Here is a 23,530-nt window from a genome sequence, read left to right on the forward strand (position 1 = left end):
CCCTCCAGCTTACCAGATAGCCACAGCACTTAAATAAGTTAAAAGTGAAAACAAGTAAAAACTTATTTAACACAGTGATACCAAGTAGATATGTTCGTGTCTTACAGAGGAAAGCTCACCCAAAGTCCTGCCAGCATTTTACAGCCTGGCTTGGCTGTGATCTTCTGTTCCTGAGACAAGTCATGCTGTCAGCTTGCCTACTAGGTGAAAGATGCTGGGTATCTCTTGGTACTTTTAGAGGTATCAGGACAGTTCTTTATTCTTTTTCAAGAACAGGATGACTCCTGTTCTTTTACTTGTTTTCACTATCAACTTATTTTAAGTGCTGTTGTGATCTCGTAAGCTCATGTTCCTTTGAGAGCAGCGAGTCTGTAAATCTGAGAATGTGTATTCCCTCTCATTGATTTTGTAAGCTTTTAATCGACATCTGGCTCTGTATGCAAATAGGCTTATGTTGTGAGAGACAAAATGCAGAATGCTCAGACAGGTTGATAAATGTCTGCTATCTCCTCTTAGAAAGGAACTAGTCTGACATGTCACCTCTTTGAGAAGATAATTTCCAGTATAGATACATAACTTGCTAAATATTGTCCGTACATTTTGCATGATTATGATGACCATTGGGTTACTGGCTCTTAATAAAGACTTTTCATACCACCTTTTGGTGAAGTTAATATGCTTTTATCTGACCCAGGGGATCCATGTCAAATCCTGTGTTTCCTCTGGGCCCTCTGCCAGTTGGCACCAAGAGGATTTTGCATCACAAACATTGTTCAGTTTAATATAAAATGTTATGTATGTTAATGGCACACTCAGCTGAGTAGATGATGACTAAACTGTGTAAAACTGCTCTATTCAACTTGGATAGTAACAGCCACATGGCACGGATCTGTCTTTTTGTTTTGTTGGAGTACCATGTACTCTAACTGCACTATGATGCTGACCCAGCAAAACACTTAAGTAGGTGCTTAATTTTAAGCACATGACCAGTCCCCATTGACATCAGTGAGACTACTCATGCTTAATTCTCTTGCTGGATCAAGGTGCGTAGTAAAAGTAATAATCCATGATGAAAATGTCAACTGATTTGATGTATGCAGTGTAGTTGTAGCCGTGTTGGTCCCTGGACATTAGAGAGGCCAGGTGGGTGAAGTAATTTCTTTTAATGGACCGACTTCTGTTAGTGAGAGAGACAAGTTTTCAAGCCACACAGAACTTGTCTCTCACCAACAGAAGTTGGTCCAATAAAATATATTACCTTGCCCACCTGGTCTCACTGCTTTGATGTGTACTGTCTTTACTGAATATTAATTTTCAGCAATTTAAAGTATACGGGGGGTCATGAATATAATGAAGTTATATTGTTACATTGAAGTTACTTGGTGTTGAGTTAAAAAACCCCAGCAAAAAGCAAAGCTTTTAAAAATGAGGTTTTTTTATGCACATTTGTGTGAATAAAAAAAAAATAGAGGCTTCATGGTTTGTTTTGTTTGCTCATTCAAAAGTTCTCACTTTCTGGAGAAAATAAACTCATTTGCAAGTAGAAATTAGACCTATTCTGAGTGAAAAGTGAAAGCGTGATGAAGAGTTTTTGATGTGGGAAAAAAAAATCTGTGTTTACAAAAACAATTTTAAGGTACAAGGTGTTACCTGAAACAAATTGGTCAAAATTTTAGCTCAGTGCCTCACTGAAAAGTTTTCAACAGGTCTGCACATTTATTGTAATTCTTTTGTTCTAAGGTTTGTTGAAACCTCTAAAGCTACATTCAGCTTTGATCTCTTGCTGGATGGTTTTTAGAGACATGAGAGGAAAGTGCAGTTAAAATGACGTCTCCTCAGCCTCATTCACTGTTTTACTATATTCTGTTTGCTCACTTTAGACTCAACTTTGTAATGAAAATAATACTCAGCGTTCTTGATTAATAATTATTTGGTAGTATGTAACATCAAGTCTTTCGGAAATATCCCTGTTCTTTACCTGTAGCCACTCAGCTTTTCTTAAAGTTGTTTATTTCTAGTTCATGTAGTGCTTTCTCCCAAACTTTCCCGGAAACAGTACTCATAAATAAAATATCAATTTGTTTGAGCTGGAGATACAGCAGACTTTTCATTTCATTGGGGTTGTTCAGTTGAAAATGAGGACAGAAATTGGCTCAGCTCTTAATATTTGGAACTTCTGTTGCAGATAGGAGTCTTCTCATTAGATCCATTCTTAAAAGTTTTTCCATGTCTGTCGAGTGGGTGTCTCTGAAGGGTTCACATTTACTTAACTTTTGCTATGAAATAATAAATGTTTCTTACCCGTATTTTACTTTCTGGACATGTGTGAATCCTTTCATGTCTCAAACGTTCCCCTCAGATCAATTATGGTAGAAAAGCAATCTTACTCCTGTCAAACAAACAAAAATGAAACACACCACAAAAACAAAAGCAACCCAACATCTCAACAGAAAATAAACCCAGCTTGATTTAATACAGCATTTCACTTTGTAAAGAAATATAGGAGTTCTTTGCAGTCTTTCATACATGAAGTCAACAAGTATTCACAGACCAGTGTCCCTGGCATTGAACAACACTCCAAACTTAGCTGAAGGCAGGTTAGCATTTTATCTAAACTGGTTTGTCATTTATGTGTGAAGTATATTGGTAAGCAGCGAAGGCATCAAAGACGTTGAGGAGTCCTTGGGGCATGAGAGAGAAATCAAGAATACTAAGGTGATGGAGACTTCTGCTATTAAATCTGAGAAAGGAAGAGCTTATTGTGCTTCACTGTTTCAAAGAGGATTTATTTCAAAATAACATTGACTTATTTTTTCCTTTTCATAAGAGAATATTTTACCTTTCAGAATGCAGGGACATTCTGCTTCCAGTGATTACAAAAGAACTGAAAGAACTACTAGAACAAAGGGAAGAGCAACAACTTCAGCTTCAAGAGAAGAAGTACTGTGTAGAATTACTCAATAGCATCCTGGAGGTCCTCAGCTATCAAGACACAGTAAGTATTGATGAAGATGTAGATGGCTCAAGCCTACAGAGGCTGAGCTGATTAAGTTGTAAAATATTGATGCTGAAGAATCTCATTTAAATGCTAAATATAAGTTGATGGCAAGTTAAACTCATCAATATTTCAGGGGTAAAATTCTATAGCAGTGAGGGTATGAAAGGTGAGATACTAAAATCTAGGGCTTTTTTTCTTCTCAACTTCTGTTTAATATTCCTTGAGTAGTCAGATGTTGTAAATCAGTAAATCAATCTCCATTTATTCCATCTGAGGCTTGGGCCTGTCTAAATTAATTTGTTGAAGTTAATTTTAGACTAAGGTGGTGAAGTATACTAGAATGTTACCTAAATATTTATTCTAAAGTTCATTTTACCCATTTATAAAACATCTTCCTCTTTTCTAAAATTATTTTTAAAGTATTTACTAAATATAGAAAAAGTGGTACTTACATTACATATATTGAACAAAGCTTTCAAAGAAAGATTCAGCTTCATTTACTGTCAGTCAGCTTCCTCGTATACTTGGGTGTTACTGGAGACGATGGTTCTGCTTGGTATAATGGGACGTTGCTTTGGCATAGGATCTATTTTTTGAAGTTGCTGCTTTTCTGTAATCACTGAACTCTTGTTCTCTAGCTGACTATTAAGTCTGCAAAGTGTTGTTTTCTGATTCACTGTGTGAAGAATGTACAACAGCGAGTCCAGGTCAGAATGTAAGTGGAGGACTGTACCTTACTTTAGCTGTACGTGTATTCCTTAATTAAGAGCACACTTTGATGGGCTTCTTTGTGTTCTGCAGTGGCTGGCTGGATATACAGAGAGGATTTGCTGTTGCTTTGGATGCTTCTTATGGAATGAGCACATAAGTACCTGAGTTGGGAGCGCTGGAGCCTCCATCAGGCATAGATGCTTTATCTTGAAGAGTTGTGATTTCTGTTAGATTAATCTCTGTAAGGCTACATCTTACACTACATACCACTGGCAGCGGTGTGTGGGATATGCGTAGCTACACATTGCAGAAGAAAGCGGGCTGTATCCACGCTGTGGTGGGTAACTACATGTGTCTGTGAAAGGTTCTGGCAGAGGGGATGCAGCAGGGAAAGGCTTCAGCAGCTCCCAGATGCCTACCCCCTGTCAGAGCCTTCCCCCACTTTCGGAGCCTTGCTCCCTGGTGCGGAAGGGCTCTAGCAGCATAAAGCTGCTGGAGTCTTTCTGAGATGCCACAGCCTTTCCCTGTATCAGGGAAGGGTTCCAGCAGTGGGAAGGCAGCCAGATGCTCCTCTGCTAAAGATACCAGTGTGGACGTGGTGCCTTGGACGAGTAGAGAACTGTGTAGGATAGTTCCCAAGTTCTTACCTACAGCTTTCAGCCATGTTTTAGCTCTACTTATCTAAGCTGTGTCTTGCTCTCCACACTGATATTTATACCCAGGCTAGGGGGCCTTCGTGAGGATGTACGCTACATGTCACTGAAAGAAGCGTGCACTGTAGACATGCCCTCAATGGTACAGGGATGTTTTCTGGGGGCATTCAGGGTCATTAGGTACCTTGCTATCACCTTTCCATAGTGTGAGGAAGCCTTGTCTGTGCCTACGGTGGGTCAGTTCACCAACTCCACCAGCCTCTGGCAACACAAGCACTACCTTCTAGGCTTACACAGGCCCTGCACGTTCCCTTTACAGGTTAACAATATATGCACACACCCACTCGTAAGTTCTCCAAGAGTCCCCCTGGAGTGCCCAGCCCCCTATTCACTGGACACTTCCAGAATTCCCAGATCCTCTGCTTCCAGAGGAACCATACACCCAGCTCACCAGTTACACATTAGATCACAATTACACAGCACTTTGTTATGTTTACAGTAACAAGAAGTTTATTTAACAAAGAACAGAGACTTGAAAAGAAGCAAGTATAATGAATGGAATTAAAAGGTTACATATAAAATAAAATCATAAAACACTGTCTAGAGGGTGAGCGTAACTAACATAATATTCCCCCGTCGCATAAAGCTCTCACAAAGTTTCTCTCCCAGCGTCTAAGAGCCAGACTGATGTGATGCTCTGTTCATAAGACAAGACAGCTGCCAGCTTTTCCCCTTGGTGAAGGATAACTGGGTGCAAATTTGCACCCCCACATATAGTGCCAACAATCCATTGTCTTCCATTTGTAAAATGGGTTAATCTCCAGCTGCTTCCCCACCCCACCCACAGCCTCCCATGGAGACTTGATTCGCATTTTGCTTAGGCTGTAAGTAGGTGTTCATTGCGAAGTATACACTACTTTATCTACCTGTCTCTGTACATTAGCATGTCTTGCCTGAAAGAAACTTGTTCATCACCTTCTGATGACCAGCCCCAAGTCACAAACCTTGAGAACATAATTGTCTGTATATATTCACAACTCCATACATGTTATCTGTACAAACGTTTCATAATGATTATGAGGACCAGCATGACACATGCTTACAGATGAGACCTAACATGACATTCTTTAGTGGGCTTGTATTGTACATATCAAACCCAGGGCATCCCTGTAACCCTTATGAACTCCTGTACTCTCTGCCAGTTGGCACCAAGAGATCCCTGGGTCTCAGACTCTGGGGATAAAGACAAATTTATTTTACTCTGATTTTACCTTCTCTCCTTTAAGTGGGGCCATATCCCAATGACACAGTCACCACTGTACATTGGTTGTATAGTTCTGTAGTTCTCAAAGTATGATAGGCACTTTAGGCCTATTTGTAAGGGTGAAAAGTTTGAGGTATTTTCAGGGGTTTCTTATTCTCTCATTCTCGTTTATTTCATGGAGGAGCTAAATGATAGTTAATTGGGCTTGTGGAAAAACATGAAATGTAAAGAGGGAGTTATCAAAGGAGATGGTGAAACTTAATCTACCAAAGTTTCTCCAAAGCAGGGGATTACAGGCTTATGAAACTCTATGGTGAGCAAAACACAAGAATGAAAAAGGATGGGTACGTGTTCTGCACAAACTTATTACATACCTCAAGTAATATATTTTAAATAGGTTCATTTTTTTTCAAATTAAATCACTCCATTTCAGTTCTAGGATGCTGCCATGTTAAAGGTGAAAAGTATTACTTTCATAATTTCTAACATTTACTAATATACCCGTTGTCAAAGAGTTTAGGAATGAGAAGTCTAGGGTCACTGGTTAATCCTTTTGAAGTATATGTAGATAATGAAAAAGCAATTTTCCTCTCTAAGCCTTTTATTTCCTTTTGAAGTAGAGGTGTTGAAGTATTAACAAAGAAAGGTGAAGCTTTAGAACATCTGACTTGTTAACATTTCATTCTGATTCTGATAATAGAGCTAAAATTTTAAAATGGTTTTCAGATTCCTTTCTTGAAACAGAGTTCATTTCAGTATACTTTGCCAGAAGCTGGGAATGGGCGACAGGATGGATCACTTGATGATTACCTGTTCTGTTCATTCCCTCTGGGACATCTGGCATTGGCCACTGTCAGAAGACAGGATACTGCGCTAGATGGACCTTTGGTCTGACCCAGTGTGGCTATTCTTATATTGTTATGTTCACGTGCTGAGTAAAACGTGGCTTTGAAAATTTGCATCTTGAAAAGATCTTGTTTTTGATGTGAAATGAATGTTTTTAACTTCATGAAAATGCAAAATTTGAAAACACTCAAATTTAAACTGATATCTCTGCAGCTGTTCCTAAAACTCAGCAGGTAGATAAACTGCAAAACTGATTAAACAAACATGTTCTTGTTTCAGTGGAATGTAATATTTTATTCTCTTCGGTTTTCCATGTTTACTGAAACTCTGGCAACTGCGCGCTCAGCAATTTTGAAAACCCTTGAAAACTGCTTATTTTAGATTTTACTTCAGAATACTTCAGTTCTAAAACCATTTGAATACTAGTGTGCTGCTGAAAGTTTAAAGAGCAGCTAGACTTTTAAATCTTGCCTTATAGAAAATTGATGATAATGGCAAATTGGTGGCTACTCTTGGCCAGTTTTAACAAGTAAAATATCCTAGGATTGATCACCTTGCATAAGTAGTACCTTGTACAATGTGCACAGTGTTCTGCTCCTTAGATGGGTGGATTTGACCTGTTCAGATCCTGGCCTTGTCTACACTGGCAATGGTGCTTAGGGTATGTATATCTACAGTGAAATGCAGGTTGTGTCCACACTGAAATATGTAGCTAAGTATGGTAATGAAAGGCTCTGGCAGGGGGAAGTAGTGAGGAAAGTCTCCAGCAGAAGGATGCTGCCATAACATTTCACTACTGTCTCCTCCCTGCCAGGGCCTTTTCCTGCTTCGGGGGCCTTTCCCTGTGGCAAGGAAAGACAGGGGCAGTGGGATGCTCTACTGCTAAAAATAGTGTAGACGGGGAAGCATTGTTTGGGCGAGTATAGAGCGTCATGTAGGGTACATGATGTTATGGTTCTGGCATGTCTTTACTCACCTAAACTGTGCCTGACTGTCTGCACAGCTATTCACACCTGTGCTAGAAGGTGTACAGTGTATGTACTCTACACATCACTGTAAGTGTGTTAGAGAACCCCGAGACACAAGTGGGAGCAAAGGTTTTCGAAGGCTGGTTCTGTTCATTGGTTCTTGACTTCTCTGGCTCTTGAGAAGCCTCCCAGTTAGCTCTTGCCTTTTAATTTTTCTTGGGAGATAAGTGGGATGCCTTTAGCAATAAGATTATGTTGATCCAGTTCTCGTTTTGACTGTGAATCCCTGCAGAGTTGAGGTTAGGACCATATAATTTGGAGCAGATATACCCCAAGCTCTACCTTCTGCAGACATGTGGAATGTTGTTTCCCACTGTATAGCCACTGAGTGTCTTCTCCGTGAATTATTCTGCAATGCTCAGAGGTGGGTGGGTTAAATACACTGTAATCCCGGGATAATCTTTAAAGAAAAATGAAATGAATGCCTGTACTCAGCAAGAAAGTCTCTACTCACCCATTTTTTAGTCATTGAAATATGACCTTGAAATAGAAACACCATCTTTATAAAGATCAACAATCGATATGTCCTGGAGGCAAACTTAGATATTTGAGAATTTGAGTAGCTATTCCATTTCAGACTTCTGATAGGAACAAAGATTAGATAACAGCGATGTTCTGTTTCTCAAAATTGAAAAGTGAAATAATTGATTCTGTATTTTTGAAAATATTAATGATAGTTTTAGCAATAGGTTTTAAAACTTATTTTAATCTTTAGATACTATTCTAAGGGGTTTTTGCTATTTAAGCACTGTCAGTGTGCTTCGACCAATACAAATTAGATGTCCAATGACATAACAGTCCAGACAAAAGAGAAAATGTGTCTACACAGTGTAGGAGATGCTCACAACAATACACTCAGTGTATATTTTAATAGTAGATTTGTGATAGAAAATATTTTTCTTTTCAAACATGGTTAAAATAATAAAGTATGATTTTAATATTACTTAACTGTAATTTATCACCTCTGAGAACTGGCTTAGCTTTCAGATGAGATCATGCCAATCGGAGACATTTAATTCTCTAAAAATGGAAACAAAAACCACCAAAAGTGCCATTCTTTACATGGATGAGCGGGATCCATGTAATAATTATCCACAATAAAATATTATTGAGGAAATACCTGAAAGCGAGCAAAGGGAGGACAGCCTTTCTTTTAAACACTGCACACAAGATTTACAGATCAGGAATATCTATTTTTTTTAAAATATGCTTGATATCAATAAAAATTTCAAATTTACCTTACAAAGGATCGGATCCTGAAGCCATTGCTCCTCTCTCTCTCTTTTTACTCAAACAAGTAGTCCCGTTGATTTAGATGGGACAGTGTCACTTTCAGGGATGCAATACAGACCAGTGAGGAGTTGTCACCTCCTACCCTGCTACTTTGGGTGCCTCACAATGCTTTGCTTTTGTGGCTCCGAAGCTGGGCTGCTCATAAACAGCCTACCAGCAGGCAGGTCACACCCTGAGTGTCTGTGTATAGCTATAGCCCTGGTCCAGCAACCCTGACCCTAGCAGCCTGTCAGAAACACAACAGCCACATTCTGGCTTCCAGCAGCCTTGGTTACTACATACTCCCAGCCCTGGATTTTCCCAAAAATGTGTTCTGCACTGTCCAGCCCTCTCTGGAGCAGTTTGGATATTAGACGTCCAATCCCCCTGTAAGGGGTCAATATTCAACAGTTGCCTACTTCAGCTGGAGTTACCAAACAATTCAGTTTAAACACAGCACTGGATTAGTTTTGATTTTAAAAAAATCAAACAAGCTTATTTAACTACAAAGAGACATTATGTGAGTACAAGTATAAGGTATTAAAGTCAGAAATAAATAAAGATGAACACACGATCTAGTCGCTAAAATTTAACAACCCTGGCTTGATTCAAGATAAAGTCCTTACAACATGTTTCCAGCAGCATTGCTAATCAATTTTTCTTGTCAGGATCCCTCCCAAAAGTCAAAAGGCTGGTTCCTTTGTCTTCTTAGTTGAGAGAGAGAGAGAGTGGAAGATAGGGAAAGATAACCTGGGGTATTTTTGCCCCTCATTTTTATGGTCCAGTCACCTTTTAAAATGCCTTTTCCTGAGCATCCTAGATAAAGTTCCTTCCGTCTATGACGATGGAGACATGGAGTCTTGTGGTGATGGAGGTTCCATGTTGTTGTTTGCTAAAATGCAGATCAATCTATTCTTGCACTCCCACTTCCTTGCCGAAGAATGGCTCCTTGACCAGTAATTGCCAGTCAACTGTGGCACCTGGCTAGAGGCATCAGCTTGTCCTTTGCCTTTAGGAAATGAGTTTACTCCTCTTGCTGTCCCAAGGACCCTGTTTACTACTTGAGGTAAACCCACATATCTTTGTTTAGCTCAGTCAGGGCTACATGAGTTTGAATATATGCTAACCTCGCCATACAGGGGAAAATAATAGCTTTACATATAATGTTGCTGCATACGTTTCACCATGATGCTATTGACCAGTGAGGAGTTAGTTTTCAAATGATTTCCCACAAGGCATATTGTGTTCAAAGAATATTACAATAGTATGTAGAGTGTGTGTATATATGGGTGCGTTCTGTTACAGACAGTTGACGTGGGGAAGATCAATCACATAAGTAAGAAAATTTTCATTTTAATCCAAAAGCCATTTTTATCAAAAGTTTAGATGGGAAAAAATTGACCAGTTCTAAAACTAGGCATGAATTTGGCTTGATCATTGAAGTGTGAGGTTCTGCCAGAATCAAAACACTGCCACTGCTGTCCATCTAAACTTTCACATAGTAATAGGTGAAGTATCCTGTCCTGTTAGTTTGGTGCTTTGATGTCTGGGGCCCAATTTAAGGTGGTTAGGTATGAATTTCCTTTCTTAGATGTTTGTTTTTACATAGCTACAGTGTCCTATTGTTCTTTTAAATTAATGGATGCTTATGTATGACCTGAACATCTATACTCCTATTTTTAGTCCCACGACATGAGCCCAAATCAGTTGATCCAGGCTCTGAGACTTGGTGCCACGGATCTTTTTTTTTTGTTGCTGTGTTAAATGTACCCCAAGTGACACAAGAGCAGCAGTTCCGTTTACTTGGAAAATGGTTTTCAATTGAACTTCTGCTCTTAAGTCACTTAGGCATTGCTGAATCAGTAACACAGTCACTTAGGCTGAGAACAGCCACTGTTCCACTGAGAACAGCTCCATTCATTAAGAAAATTTTGCAGCTGGCTTCAGTTTCTCTGGTTAAAAATTGATCCACTAAAATAGGATTACGCCTAAAAATCTAAACTTTATTTTAATTGCATGGATATTTAGAGAATGAAAAATAATTCCCTTGACATCTAAAGTGAAGTTGTTTCAGATAATTAAAGAGTAAACAAGGTATTGATATTATAATATGATCGCATGTTTCAGTTGCTCTTCCTTTATCTATTACAGCCTCTGCAGAATATGGCTCATAGAGATGCTTTTCCTTACTCTGTTTGACAATACTTTTCATATAACGCCAAATTCAAGTTACATTTTGCCTATGAAAGACGCATTGAATCTGAAAGATGAAATAAATTGATTGTATTCCCTGACTGCCCTTAAAGGAGCAAGCTTTGTTGTTTTCCTCGGCTGTCTTGAAAAGCTGTTGTCTTTTTCCTGCTCAACTGCTTGCAATTGTATATAATTTATAACATTTAATTTGTTCAGTCACTAGGGGTTTTATAACTGGGCTTCATTTTGTTTTCTTTCTTTCCTTCTTTCTTCATACATTTATTCCATTTAAACACACACACACACACTCTCTCAAAACTGGACTTTGCAGACGTTTAAAAAAAAAAAGCCAGTGTTGATTGTACTAACAGAGTTATAATTCCCTCCCAGCACACACACACCGATACATATGTATAATCTCTTTCACACACTCACATGCAGGTTATCTCATGATCATTTCCCCCATTGTGCTATTTTAGCAAATCCATGCACACACTTAAGTAAAAGTGTGTGTGTGTGTGTGTATGCATTCTTGGTATGGGGTGGGAAGGGTAAGTACCCTAGAAATATACACTAGCCTTGAAAAATTCTAGGTACTCAGATGGAGTATGATTTTCCCTATTACTTGGGTGTGTCAGGGGCATTAGTATCTGTAGCATATCTGCAAATATATATCCTATATGCTGGCATCTCAGCGACACCATGTGGCGGGGGGGACTCTAGCAAAGAATGTAGATATAGGAAGGAGTCACAGAAGAGGTTAATACCTAAAATGCTCCTTATCAGCCTATTGTGAAGTCTCTACTCTAAGAAAACTAACAGCAGTTTTGATGGGGGCCTGAGGAAAGAGTGCAGATGCAGGCCCAAAACAAACTGAACTTATAAAAAAAATAAAGGAAGAATTGCATGTTCACTTGTCCTGTGTCATTTAACTTTGGGACGTTGAGTTGAAACAGAATTCAGGAAGGCTAGTCTTCCTCTTAGGATCCAATGACCAAACAAGAAGTGGCAAATGAAGACATCTGTTCTGGTGGTTGAACAATTTTTTTTCAATGAAAAATTAAATTGAAAAATGAGTTTTCCAAAACAATTCTTATGGGAAAAATTCATTGTCAAATTAGTAATTTTTCAGAGAAATTTCAAATGCAATTGTTAAAAGGAAAAACATGAAATAATTCAAAATTTTAGGAATTTTCTTTCCAAATAATGAGGAAAACACATTTTCTCTCACTTTAACTCTTCCTCCCACCTTTTCCCCATGGAAAAAAAGGAAGGGGGAAAAGTGAGGAAAAAAAACCAAAACACGAAAAGCAAAATTTTCATTTAAGAGTTGAAAAAAAAAAAGTGTTTTAACAAAATGAAAACTGGTAATTTTTTTTTTTTTACACTTTAAATGGGGAAGAAAAAGATTCAGTCTAGTCTTTAACCTGGAAACCATTTGAGGTCACTTAAGATTAGTCACTTCATACTGTAAATTGTAAAGCCTGAAAGTAATGGGTTTTGCGCACTTCCCTAAAATAACTAGCCATGAGTAATACTATCACGTTTTCCCATATTTCATTTTTAGAGATGTCCATGTGTATTTGGACTGTGCTGGGAGGGTAAATGTATTTCTTGGGAAAGACTGGATCAATGGCACATCTGCCTTGAGGGGGGCGGGAGGGACTTCGAAGATCACTTCAGGTTAACTTTTTTTTTAAAAAAAATCTCTCCTTTGGTTCAGTTTATCATGCGTAAAACACATCTGGCATTGAGGCTACAAATCCTCACTTCTCTCTAATTCTGTCTTCCCCATTCAGCCGTGATAGACCTGCTTCCCCTAGGCCCCAGTGAACAATTGCTGTACTCCAGCAGCAATTTCAAAGCTCCTACCCTGGGAGCAATGTCCTCTTACCTTCATGATAGAAGTGGGCATATAATAAAATTGGATGCACTATTGTACATAAGTAATTGTATGTATCTGTACTGTATTGCATCTGGGAGACACATATCCTATATTTAGCTTTTCCCCCCAATTCAGGTGAACTGTGGCAGCTTACAGTCAGCTCAGCTTCCCCCTTTACACAGATTACTAAAAAATAATTTAAATGATAAAATGTAGGTCTAGAAAGACTTAATAGATGAAATCCATCAACTTCTAGGTGCAGGGTTTAATCCCCAGAAAAAGGATGTCCCATATAATATATTAATCTTCTACTACCTTAGAATTTAGATAAAAGGCAAATAAATTCAAATTTAAGCCATTAAGTCTAAAATTAAATAAAATATTGACTTACATTAAATAAAAAATTTTAAAAAGCTGAAACTTGAAAAAAAATCAATTCAACCCATTCAGTTTAGAAATTGAAAATAGTTGAGTGTTCTATTCCATCCTCCTGGCAGTCAGAATTGTTGCCTTTTGCATGCTGTTCTTACGCTCTGTTCAGTCTAGTTTTAAATGTCTCAAACAATGGCCCTTTCTACAACATGGAAACAACGATAACCTAATTAACATAGATATATAGGTAGGTGTGTGTTAATTTTCTGTTAAGAGTAAAGTGTCTAATTAGATATTTCCTATGAGGCATTTGGGAAGGACGTATCCACAGATAGATCTAACTCCGCACACACTTAGTGGCTATGGAAAAAGGCTCTTTGGAAGACTCTGAAGGAATTCAGTAGCAACATTAGCATGTGACGTGTCCTCTGGAAACTTCATATGTGCCAGCCTAACTGGGAAGTCTGCCAAACAACCAGATGCTAGTGTTGGAAAGATACCTACCCCAGCATGGAATCTGGCACTTTAATTGCTCATCATAGAAACTGGATGAGTGTTGCAATGTGTTTAGGTAAGTGACATTAAGTACAAAGATATTGTTTGTAATTTAATAAAATGTGAATATATTAAATAGTTTTAACTTCTTTAAGCCCTAAGAGGGTTATGATATTGTTTTAGTGTTGGTTTGTTGTTTTATTACTAAACATCACATTTGAGATAAAAAGAAAAGGAGTACTTGTGGCACCTTAGAGACTAACCAATTTATTTGAGCATAACACCATTCTGGCCACTATGGATGTAGAAGCCCTCTACACCAACATTCCACACAAAGATGGACTACAAGCTGTCAAGAACACTATCCCCGATAATGTCACGGCTAACCTGGTGGCTGAACTTTGTGACTTTGTCCTTCCCATAAGTATTTTACATTTGGGGACAATGTATACCTTCAAATCAGCGGCACTGCTATGGGTACCCGCATGGCCCCACAGTATGCCAACATTTTTATGGCTGATTTAGAACAACGCTTCCTCAGCTCTCGTCCCCTAACGCCCCTACTCTACTTGCGCTATATTGATGACATTTTCATTATCTGGACCCATGGAAAAGAAGCTCTTGAGGAATTCCACCATGATTTCAACAATTTCCATCCCACCATCAATCTCAGCCTGGTCCAGTCCACACAAGAGATCCACTTCCTGGACACTACAGTGCTAATAAACGATGGTCACATAAACACCACCCTGTACTGGAAACCCACTGATCGCTATTCCTACCTACATGCCTCCAGCTTTCACCCTGACCACACCACACGATCCATTGTCTACAGCCATGCTCTGCAATACAACCGCATTCTCTCCAACCCGTCAAACAGAGACAAACACCTGCAAGATCTTTATCAAGCATTCTTACAACTACAATACCCACTTGCGGAAGTGAAGAAACAGACTGATAGAGCAGAAGAGTTCCCAGAAGTCACCTACTACAGGACAGGCCTAACAAAGAAAATAACAGAACGCCACTAGCCGTCTCCTTCAGCCCCCAACTAAAACCCCTCCAACGCATTATCAAGGATCTACAACCTATCTTGAAGGACGACCCAACACTCTCACAAATCTTGGGAGACAGGCCAATCCTTGCCTACAGACAGCCCCCAACCTGAAGCAAATACTCACCAGCAACCACATACCACACAAGAGAACCACTAACCCAGAAACCTATCCTTGCAACAAAGACTGTTGCCAACTGTGCCCACATCTATTCAGGGGACACCATCACAGAGCCTAAAAATATCAGCCACACTATCAGAGGCTCGTTCACCTGCGCATCTACCAATGTGATATATGCCATCATGTGCCAGCAATGCCCCTCTGCATGTACATTGGTCAGACTGGACAGTCTCTACGTAAAAGAATAAATGGACACAAATCAGATGTCAAGAATTATAACATTCATAAACCAGTCGGAGAACACTTCAGTCTCTCTGGTCATGCGATTACAGACGTGAAAGTTGCGATATTACAACAGAAAAACTTCAAATCCAGACTCCAGCGAGAGACTGCTGAATTGGAATTAATTTGCAAATTGGATACAATTAATTTAGGCTTGAATAGAGACTGGGAGTGGCTAAGTCATTATGCAAGGTAACCTATTTCCCCTTGTTTTTTCCTACCCCCCCCCCCCCGATGTTCTTGTTAAACCCTGGATTTGTGCTGGAAATGTCCCGCCTTGATTATCATACACATTGTAAGGAGAGTGATCACTTTACATAAGCTATTACCAGCAGGAGAGTGGGGTGGGCGGAGAGAAAACCTTTTGTAGTGATAAACACCCATTTTTTCATGATTTGTGTGTATAAAAACAAACATCTTCTGTATTTTCCACAGTATGCATCCGATGAAGTGAGCTGTAGCTCACGAAAGCTTATGCTCAAATAAATTGGTTAGTCTCTAAGGTGCCACAAGTACTCCTTTTCTTTTTGCGAATACAGACTAACACGGCTGTTACTCTGATACCTGAGATTTGAGATAAGTAATTTAAAGAAAAATAGCAAAGTGCAACAAAGGAAAAATGTAAGGATCGAAGGAAAGGAATGTGCATGAACATACATCCTCCATGAGGCAGCAGCTATAGAATGTTTTAGCAAGATGAGAACTGTTTGGTTACATTGTTAACCTCTAATAATATGTACATAAATACACAAAAACACAATCATTAACTACTAATATGTCTCTAAATTTTGAACGTGGGTCAATTAGCCTGAAAGTTCTTAACCCTTTTTGGCCTCGTATCACACCTTGAAACCCTAAGAATGGAATATTCAGATATCCTTAGCATTGGCCTAACTCTGCTCTCATTGAGGTTGGTGGTAAAAGTTCTATTGACTTAACTGGGAGCAGTTAGGCCAACGTGTCATGCTTTTGGAAATCCTAGCCCTGGATTCCTGAAACGACAGAATCAGGATTGCGCAAATAATTTTTAGAATCTTCTCTTTAATTTAAAAATGGTTCTTCATATGTATTATAAGTGAAAATAGCAAAAAGACAGGAATGGCACTATTTTAATTAAATCTCACATTGAATGAGTTTTGTAGTATGAGGCCTTTGATAATCTGTGAACTTCAGTTGTAGGACAAAGTCGTACGCCATGTGTTCATGGCTATGATAAAGATTCACAGAATTGTGTTATATAATTATTTTAAAAATCACTGACAAGTTGTATGACACTCTTTCAAAAGATGACTTGCTTCTACTCTAGTCTGTAGTGTTCTATTATTCAATATAATCTATAAGAAGTCTGTTGACCCAAGACTCTGTGGCCTATTTAAACAACAATTAGATATAACAATCATAACTTATTATGAACGATCATCTTCAACTATAATCTATGCATAAGATTTCCAGGCATTTTAACTCCATTAATTTTAATTTTGAAGCATTTGCATTGTTCCTCTAAGATCATTAGAGATGAAAGAAATTGTCAAGGCTGATTCCTCACTCTGGCACTTTGAGTGCAGAAGGTGGGGGCCTGCAAGGATTCTAAAAATTATTACTGGCTACTCCAGGCTGGTATTAAACTCCAAAGGTTACAGCTTTTCTCTGACCTTGGATGGATAGATGCTGCCACAACCCAAGTGCGAAAAAACCCCAACCCCTTTGAGAACCCAGGAAGAAGCAGTTGGGAATTCCTTCCTGTGGGGTACCTTCAAGCCCCTTCAACCCCTCCCCACCCCCCCGGGAAGAGCTGAGGAAGAAAACAAAGGAAATCAGCTGCTGCCACCAGCTAATTAAACAACGCGCACAAACCTCTTAGGACACAAAAAAACCTAATCCTGTTGTTAAAAAAGGTAAATTTTATTAAAACAAAAATAAAGAAAATGCATCTGGAACATAGGCTATTGCTAGATTTAAAAAGAGCAAATATAAGAATTAAGTGTCAAGAATGGTTTTCTTGAGGTCCAGCTTAATGGTTGCAAGCAAAACAAAAGCATTTGGGGGTTAGCCCAGAGTTGTCCACAAGCTTTACAGAAATAAGAGGTAAACCTAATCGCGTCTTTCTAGACAATTTCTGATCAACTTACATATCTGGTGTTTCAAATTGAGTAGTTTTAGGTATGATCTGGTGATTTTCATACCTGGTACACAGCTTTTTACAGCATAGCTTCAGCCCTGTTTTGCTCTGTCCCCTCTCTCCGGAGAACAGACAGACAGGGAAAGATTTTTTTTCCCAATTTTGAAAAGTTATAGCCCTCCCATTGTCTCTTTTGATCAGGTGCCCACTCCGTTCCCTTTACTTATGCATACGTCAGACTTTTCAATTTATAGAAAAAGCAAGTAGAGAACAGCTACCAAGAGGGATTCTTTAGCTAACTGGCTGACTGGGTGCCCACAAAAGGGAGCTACTCCCCCTCTCATTTATCACAGAAATTAAGTAATTCTACATTTTTTTACAAAACCCAGTTGTTCAACTCAAACACTAATAGATTTGTTTGCAAACACTCAGAAAATTCATTCAGTACTCAGAATAAGTATTGCAAATTCATGAAGGATATGCTGTATTTTCATAGACAACAAACATGGTTTAAGTGCAAAATGGAACTCCTTAACTATAGAGTCCTAACCAGCCCCTCCTTAATAAGCAATCTCTTATTGTGTGTTGTTATAGATCGTATCAATGATGCTGCAGACCATACTGAAATGTAATAATGGGAGGAGACTGGATTGTGAGGACATTTTGTTCAGCTCCCTTCTTTAGGAAAGGAAGCATGAGGGAGAAACAAGGAACGCATTGATAGTGTCAATTAGTGGCTAACTCTTTTGGCCAGTGATTGATTTTTTTTCAAGGAGTAGAATATACTGCAAGTCTTTTCCCGTATAGTTTTTATAAAATCATTAAGTGTCAGTTCACTATTAGTATATCTACAACTATGATAAAATGTCTCACTATTTCTTCTTTCTGGGTCTCAGCTCTACTTAATTCAGTTTAAAATGTCCTTTTTCAATACATGCCTTGTTGTGGCTGGCAAATTCCTGTGTTTTCAAGTGCTTCCAAACACATTGTTTGAAAATAAACAAAATCAAACCACATTCCCAAAACTAATTGTAAATCCTACTGGTTAGAGAGAAACAAAATCCTTTGATGAAGTATTTGCCTCACACGGTTCTAAGAAAAGAGAGCCAATAATTGTAAAGTCCTGTAATTTAATGGACTGAAGGTAAGAGTCTTTCAAGGAAAGCATTTCCAAGTGCAGTAAAATAAAGTATGCCTTTCCACAAAAAAAAAAGCAGCTGCCCTAAGGTTTCAGCATGCAAAGATCTAGAGAAAGTTTAGGTTTTTTTCAAAGATATTATAGGAAGTTTCTATGCATATCACATCGTGATCATCAGTTTTATAGTATTTCAGTTTTTTCAGACTTCCACCGGAAAGTAAATTTATGAAGCATTATAAAAATTCACCCAAGAAGAAATGAAGATGTAAAAACGTGGATGGCACAGTAAATACAATAACAAGCTAAAAATAAAATATTTCATAGATTGAAAATCCTTTTGAGAACTGACAAAATAATTCCTTACATTTTTCTGGAATAAGCACAAGACAAATTACTACAAAGCAATTTCAGCCTATAAATATGGATGAACAGGGAGGCATGTTACTGACACGTAAGTCAATAATACTGCTGCTTTTGGAACAACTGTGGTTTTGTTAAAGAGAAGTGTGATGGTGGCATTTTTCGATTAGGATTAGTGCCCCATGATAGATAAATAATTAAAATAATGCAATAGATGAAATCAGATTATTAAAATGTAGAGTTAGGAGGTGTCTGAAAAAGTGTGGTATAACATCCTCACCTACGAAGGAGACCTACGCCTAGAAAGACTATCAAAGGAATACAAAAAGTGAAAGAGGAAACTGCAGTAGAAATGTTGGTAATACTATTATTAAAAAAAAAAGTCTGCTACTGAGTATCAGAGGCAATGACAGCAGTGAAATTGATTACAGGAGAGGGGAGCTCATGCACCGTAGACCTAAATGTTCCCATATTTCCATTTGAAGCAGTGTGAATACATCAGTATTCTAGAGCTCTCAATATTTAATGCTGCAATTTTTCCACATAAAAGTAGTGAAGTTCAAGAGTGAAGTTTTTCAAGCCTAAAAAAGCCTGCCTTTTTTTTTCAAAATTATAGTGGTAATCAATACATTGGAGAGAACTATGATTAATATAAACATCTTGAATTCTAACAGGGGACAAAGCGTAAAACACCTCGTACAGCACGGCACATAAAAATTCCATTTGAATTGTCAGTTTTGAACTCCACACTCTGTAATTTCATGACAAGAATTCTAACCAGGAGACTACTTAGAAGTGCTGCAATTCCAGCAGCAACACAGGGTGTGTCTTCTCTGGGTGAAAACAAAACAGTCTCTGCAGATTTTATGAAGTAACATTGAACACTCTAAGAAATTAACAGGTATTATCCAGGTCTGATACGGGTGCTTATGCGGCCAATGCTTTTAAAAAGTAGTAATTTTGCACACCTTCACTGGAATGTAAAAAAAGCTGCTCAGCAATCAAAGAACTCGGAGATGACCTTTCCAGCTGCTGGGTGTGAGGTGTTGTTCCATAGTCAAGTAATAACACACACTGGTGGATAGGCAAAGTGTGTTGATGAAAACTAGAGTTTGGAAGATCCTTAAGAGTCTGTATTGTGAGTTATTTATTTTTATTTAATTTAACTTATGCTCTGGGTGAATGTTAGATGCCTTAGTTCTACGGTCATTTTACTTTTCAGCTGATATAAATGAGAATTGCAAGGAATAGGGGATTTTTCAGTTTAATTCCATTTTTTTTAACTCCAAGTTGCCTCCACGATCCTTTATTAATGCACACTTTAGAATCTTGACATAGCAGCACATCTTACCATGGAAAATTATATGTCACAGTGTACTAAGTCACAGTGTACAAGGATAACTACTTTTTTTCTTCGAGTAGATACACACTACTATTAAAACAAAAAACAGTGCTAAATCTTCACACTCTCCCTTTGTACAGCAATATCAAATGTTGTGTGCTTCAAAGCAAGACCTATGCGGCTAAGGGTGAATAATTGAATTTGGGCATCAATGAGCAGGCAGAAGATGTTGGAGTACATTCAGAGAAGGAAAATACCTACAGCAGGTGTTCTCAAACTTCATTGCACCGTGATCCCCTTCTGACAACAAAAATTACAATACAACCCCAGGAAGGGGGACCAGAGTCTGAGCCTGCTGGAGCCCTGTTGCCCCAGGTGGGGAGGCCAAAGCTGAAGCCTGAGCCCCACCACCCTAGGCAGGGGCCAAAGCCCACGGGCTTCAGCCCCCTGCCCAGGACTGATGCCCTCGGGCTTTGGCCTTGGGTGGTGGGGTTTGGGCTTTGGTCCCAGGCCCCAGCAAGTTTAATGCCAGCCCTGGCTAAAACTGGTCGCGACCCAGATTTTGAGAACCGCTGTTCTACAGAAAGGATTGAAAAAGATGATCACACTTGGCTATAAATACAACAGTGTACATCAGGAGCATGATCTGGAGGTATATGAAAAATTTGCCATGAAGATAGATTATCAAAAGCTAATGATCTCCTGGATTGTAGATATGACATTTAAAATAATGCTAGTAATTATGAAAAGTGTTGAAGTAAAAGAAATAAATAGGATGCTTTCCATTGAAACAAAGGAGCGGCTGAAAACAGTAGCATCTGTAGCTGTCAGATGTTTTCATTACAATGCTGAAAAACAGATCTCTGCATATATTCTCAGTACTATTGTAATCTCCATGTATGTTGCTTAGAGCTAGCCACATTTATCAAGAGCAGAACAGCACCGGCTACATTCTGTGTGTGACAATAAGAGCAACTCTTTTAAATTTTCTAATAAATGTATGTATTGAGTTTTTGATTTATAATATAAAAAGCTTATAACAATTATTTAAATAATTGTACTTCAGGTCTGGAGCAAAACCATTATTCTCACTTTAGTACAATTTACTTTTGTCATTTAGACATATTTAGCACAATTTCAATATTATGTAATAAGTTTTCTTTCAGATATGCATACAGTGTATACATTTTCTGCTGTACTTCCATATCACAGGAAGTGTCATGCTATGAAGTCATTATCAGTCATTGTAGAACATGTGATGCACTTAAATAGTAGTTCCACATCAAAAAAACCCACATTAAGAGAACATTATTAAAGTTTCAGAGGCAAGCCCCAAAAGTTAGTAAATGCCAAAATTAAGGTTGCCTGTACAACCTTAATTTAGCCCCCTTGTGCATATCTATTATGATAGTATTTAGTAGAATTGCCAATGGTACCTTATTTCTTCATCTCTGTACAACGAGATTGGGAGTTGCTGAGTGCTGCAAAAAAGCAGCAAGAAATATCCTGGCGAATGTAGGCTTAGTATTATTTTATTATTTTTATTTTATTGTATTTATTATTGATGATATCAGGAGGAGTAATGGAGTGGGGTGCTAAGAAAACTGTCCCTTATTTTTGGCAACCCTAGTCTTTGCTTCCAGGATTGCATACTGTTTTTCCAACAGGACCTCTGCCTCCTTTAGTGTACAGGATAGAGCTGCTCTGGGATGAATCCGGGTCTGTAGTGAAGGAAGCTGTTGTCTCTATTACCCCTGACTCATTTGTTGCTGAAATTGGATGGTGTGTATCTGGCAGGGGATTGCAGGATGAAAAAGAACGGTCTCATGATTAAGGCAGTTGAATGCTGGCCTGGAGTACTGGATTCTATTCCTGCTTCTGCCACAGAGTTTGTATGTGATGCTAGGTTAGTTAGTGAAACCAGACTTTTAACAGGAGTCGCCAGTTGTATGTTCCACAGTTTCTGGGTGCCTGTGTTGAGACCCTGGGGTCTGGTTTTCAGAAGTGCTAAGCACAGTTGAAGCTGAAGTCCATGTGTGCTGTGCTTTGACCATATAAAGTGCTATATATTGCTAAATATGTGAAAAATCGGTACCAGGCATCTCAAATTGGGCACTTAATCTTAGTGGCTACCTATGAACTTATTCTCTCTCTGCGTCAGTTCCTCACCTATAAAAAGGGGATAATAATACCATCTCATCTCACAGGGGTGTTGTGAAAATATATTCATTCATGTTTGGAAGCGCTCACTATTGTATCTGATGAGAGCCATAGAACAGCCCATGAGGAAGTTGTTTGTTCCTTCTGCAGAGCAGGGTTTGAATACTGTGGCCACACAGGGAACAATGAGAATAAATCAATATTGAATAGCTGCTCATTTGGTGAGCACCATCTGGAGGCCGGGGGCCCTGTGGAAGAAATAGTATGTAGCCAAGCAATTACAGACTGTATCATACTGCATATGCATAAGGGGGGGGGGGTGATTAAGGTTCCACAGGCAACCTAAGTTCTGACATTTCCTAACTTGTAAGGGTTTGACTTTGCAAACTTTTCCACCATATATGAGTGTATGCTGACTGAATACAGGCCATTGCAAAATTCTACACTCCACTCTGCTGCCATGTTTCAAACTTAATTTCCAGCATTTCTGGTTTTGGATGTTATTGAAGTGGAGATACATAACCATACTGTAACAAATGGATGGATAGTGGGTCATGGTAGTGGATAATGGTAGGTGAAATTTGTCAGATGAATAGTTGATTCACGCAAAAATGCAGTTTTGGTCGACCTGAGTCTGTTCATGGATTTGTCATGAATTTGTTGAATAGTTTTGGGAGTTAGAGGAGGACTCCGATATAATTTTTAGCCCAGTGATTGAGAGGGACTTGTGCCAGAATATCCCATAGCCTCCCACCTCCAGGATCAGTGCTCTACCTGACATTTTAAAAGTTAGAAGAGAGTCTGCCACCGCCCAGAAAAGTCCATTTTGAGTCTGTTTGTTAAAACCAAAATGGATGTCTTTTTGTTCACTGAAATTTTTTGCAATTTTCAGATTCACTTTGGGTTGAACTGATTCTCTCTCCCTGTTCCCCAAACTGCCAGAGGACTGAAAAATCAGTCGTTTGTCCAGCTCATGTAGGGGATAAACATCTACCACTACTAAATTGAGACCACGAATCCCATTGCATTCATCATGAGGATTGACACATACTCAAACTAGAAGAGAGCTTGTCTTCCAAAGTGCAAAATCCCATGGTAGTCAAAGCAAATACTTCTCGAATAGCTCACTTACTCAGAAATGGTTGTCCAGGCTGTTCAGCAACTACTTACAACAATTATATTTATAGATGTCAAGATCAATTTGTGAACAGACGGGTAAATTTGCATTAATTTTATA

At 38.7% G+C, this 23,530-nt stretch overlaps 1 protein-coding gene across 1 annotated transcript in view; it reads left to right on the forward strand.

The window, feature by feature from the left end:
- DOCK2 (dedicator of cytokinesis 2) overlaps nucleotides 1-23,530 on the forward strand; it is a 502,335-nt gene that overhangs the window by 177,467 nt on the left and 301,338 nt on the right. The window contains exon 26 of the mRNA XM_084636234.1: nucleotides 2,847-2,995. Coding sequence (XP_084492360.1) covers nucleotides 2,847-2,995 — 149 coding nt within the window. The remainder of the gene's footprint in view (nucleotides 1-2,846; nucleotides 2,996-23,530) is intronic.

The sequence above is a fragment of the Lepidochelys olivacea genome (genome assembly GCF_965140295.1).
Source record: "Lepidochelys olivacea isolate rLepOli2 genome assembly, chromosome: 8".
In the NCBI taxonomy this organism is placed as follows: Eukaryota; Metazoa; Chordata; order Testudines; family Cheloniidae; genus Lepidochelys; species Lepidochelys olivacea.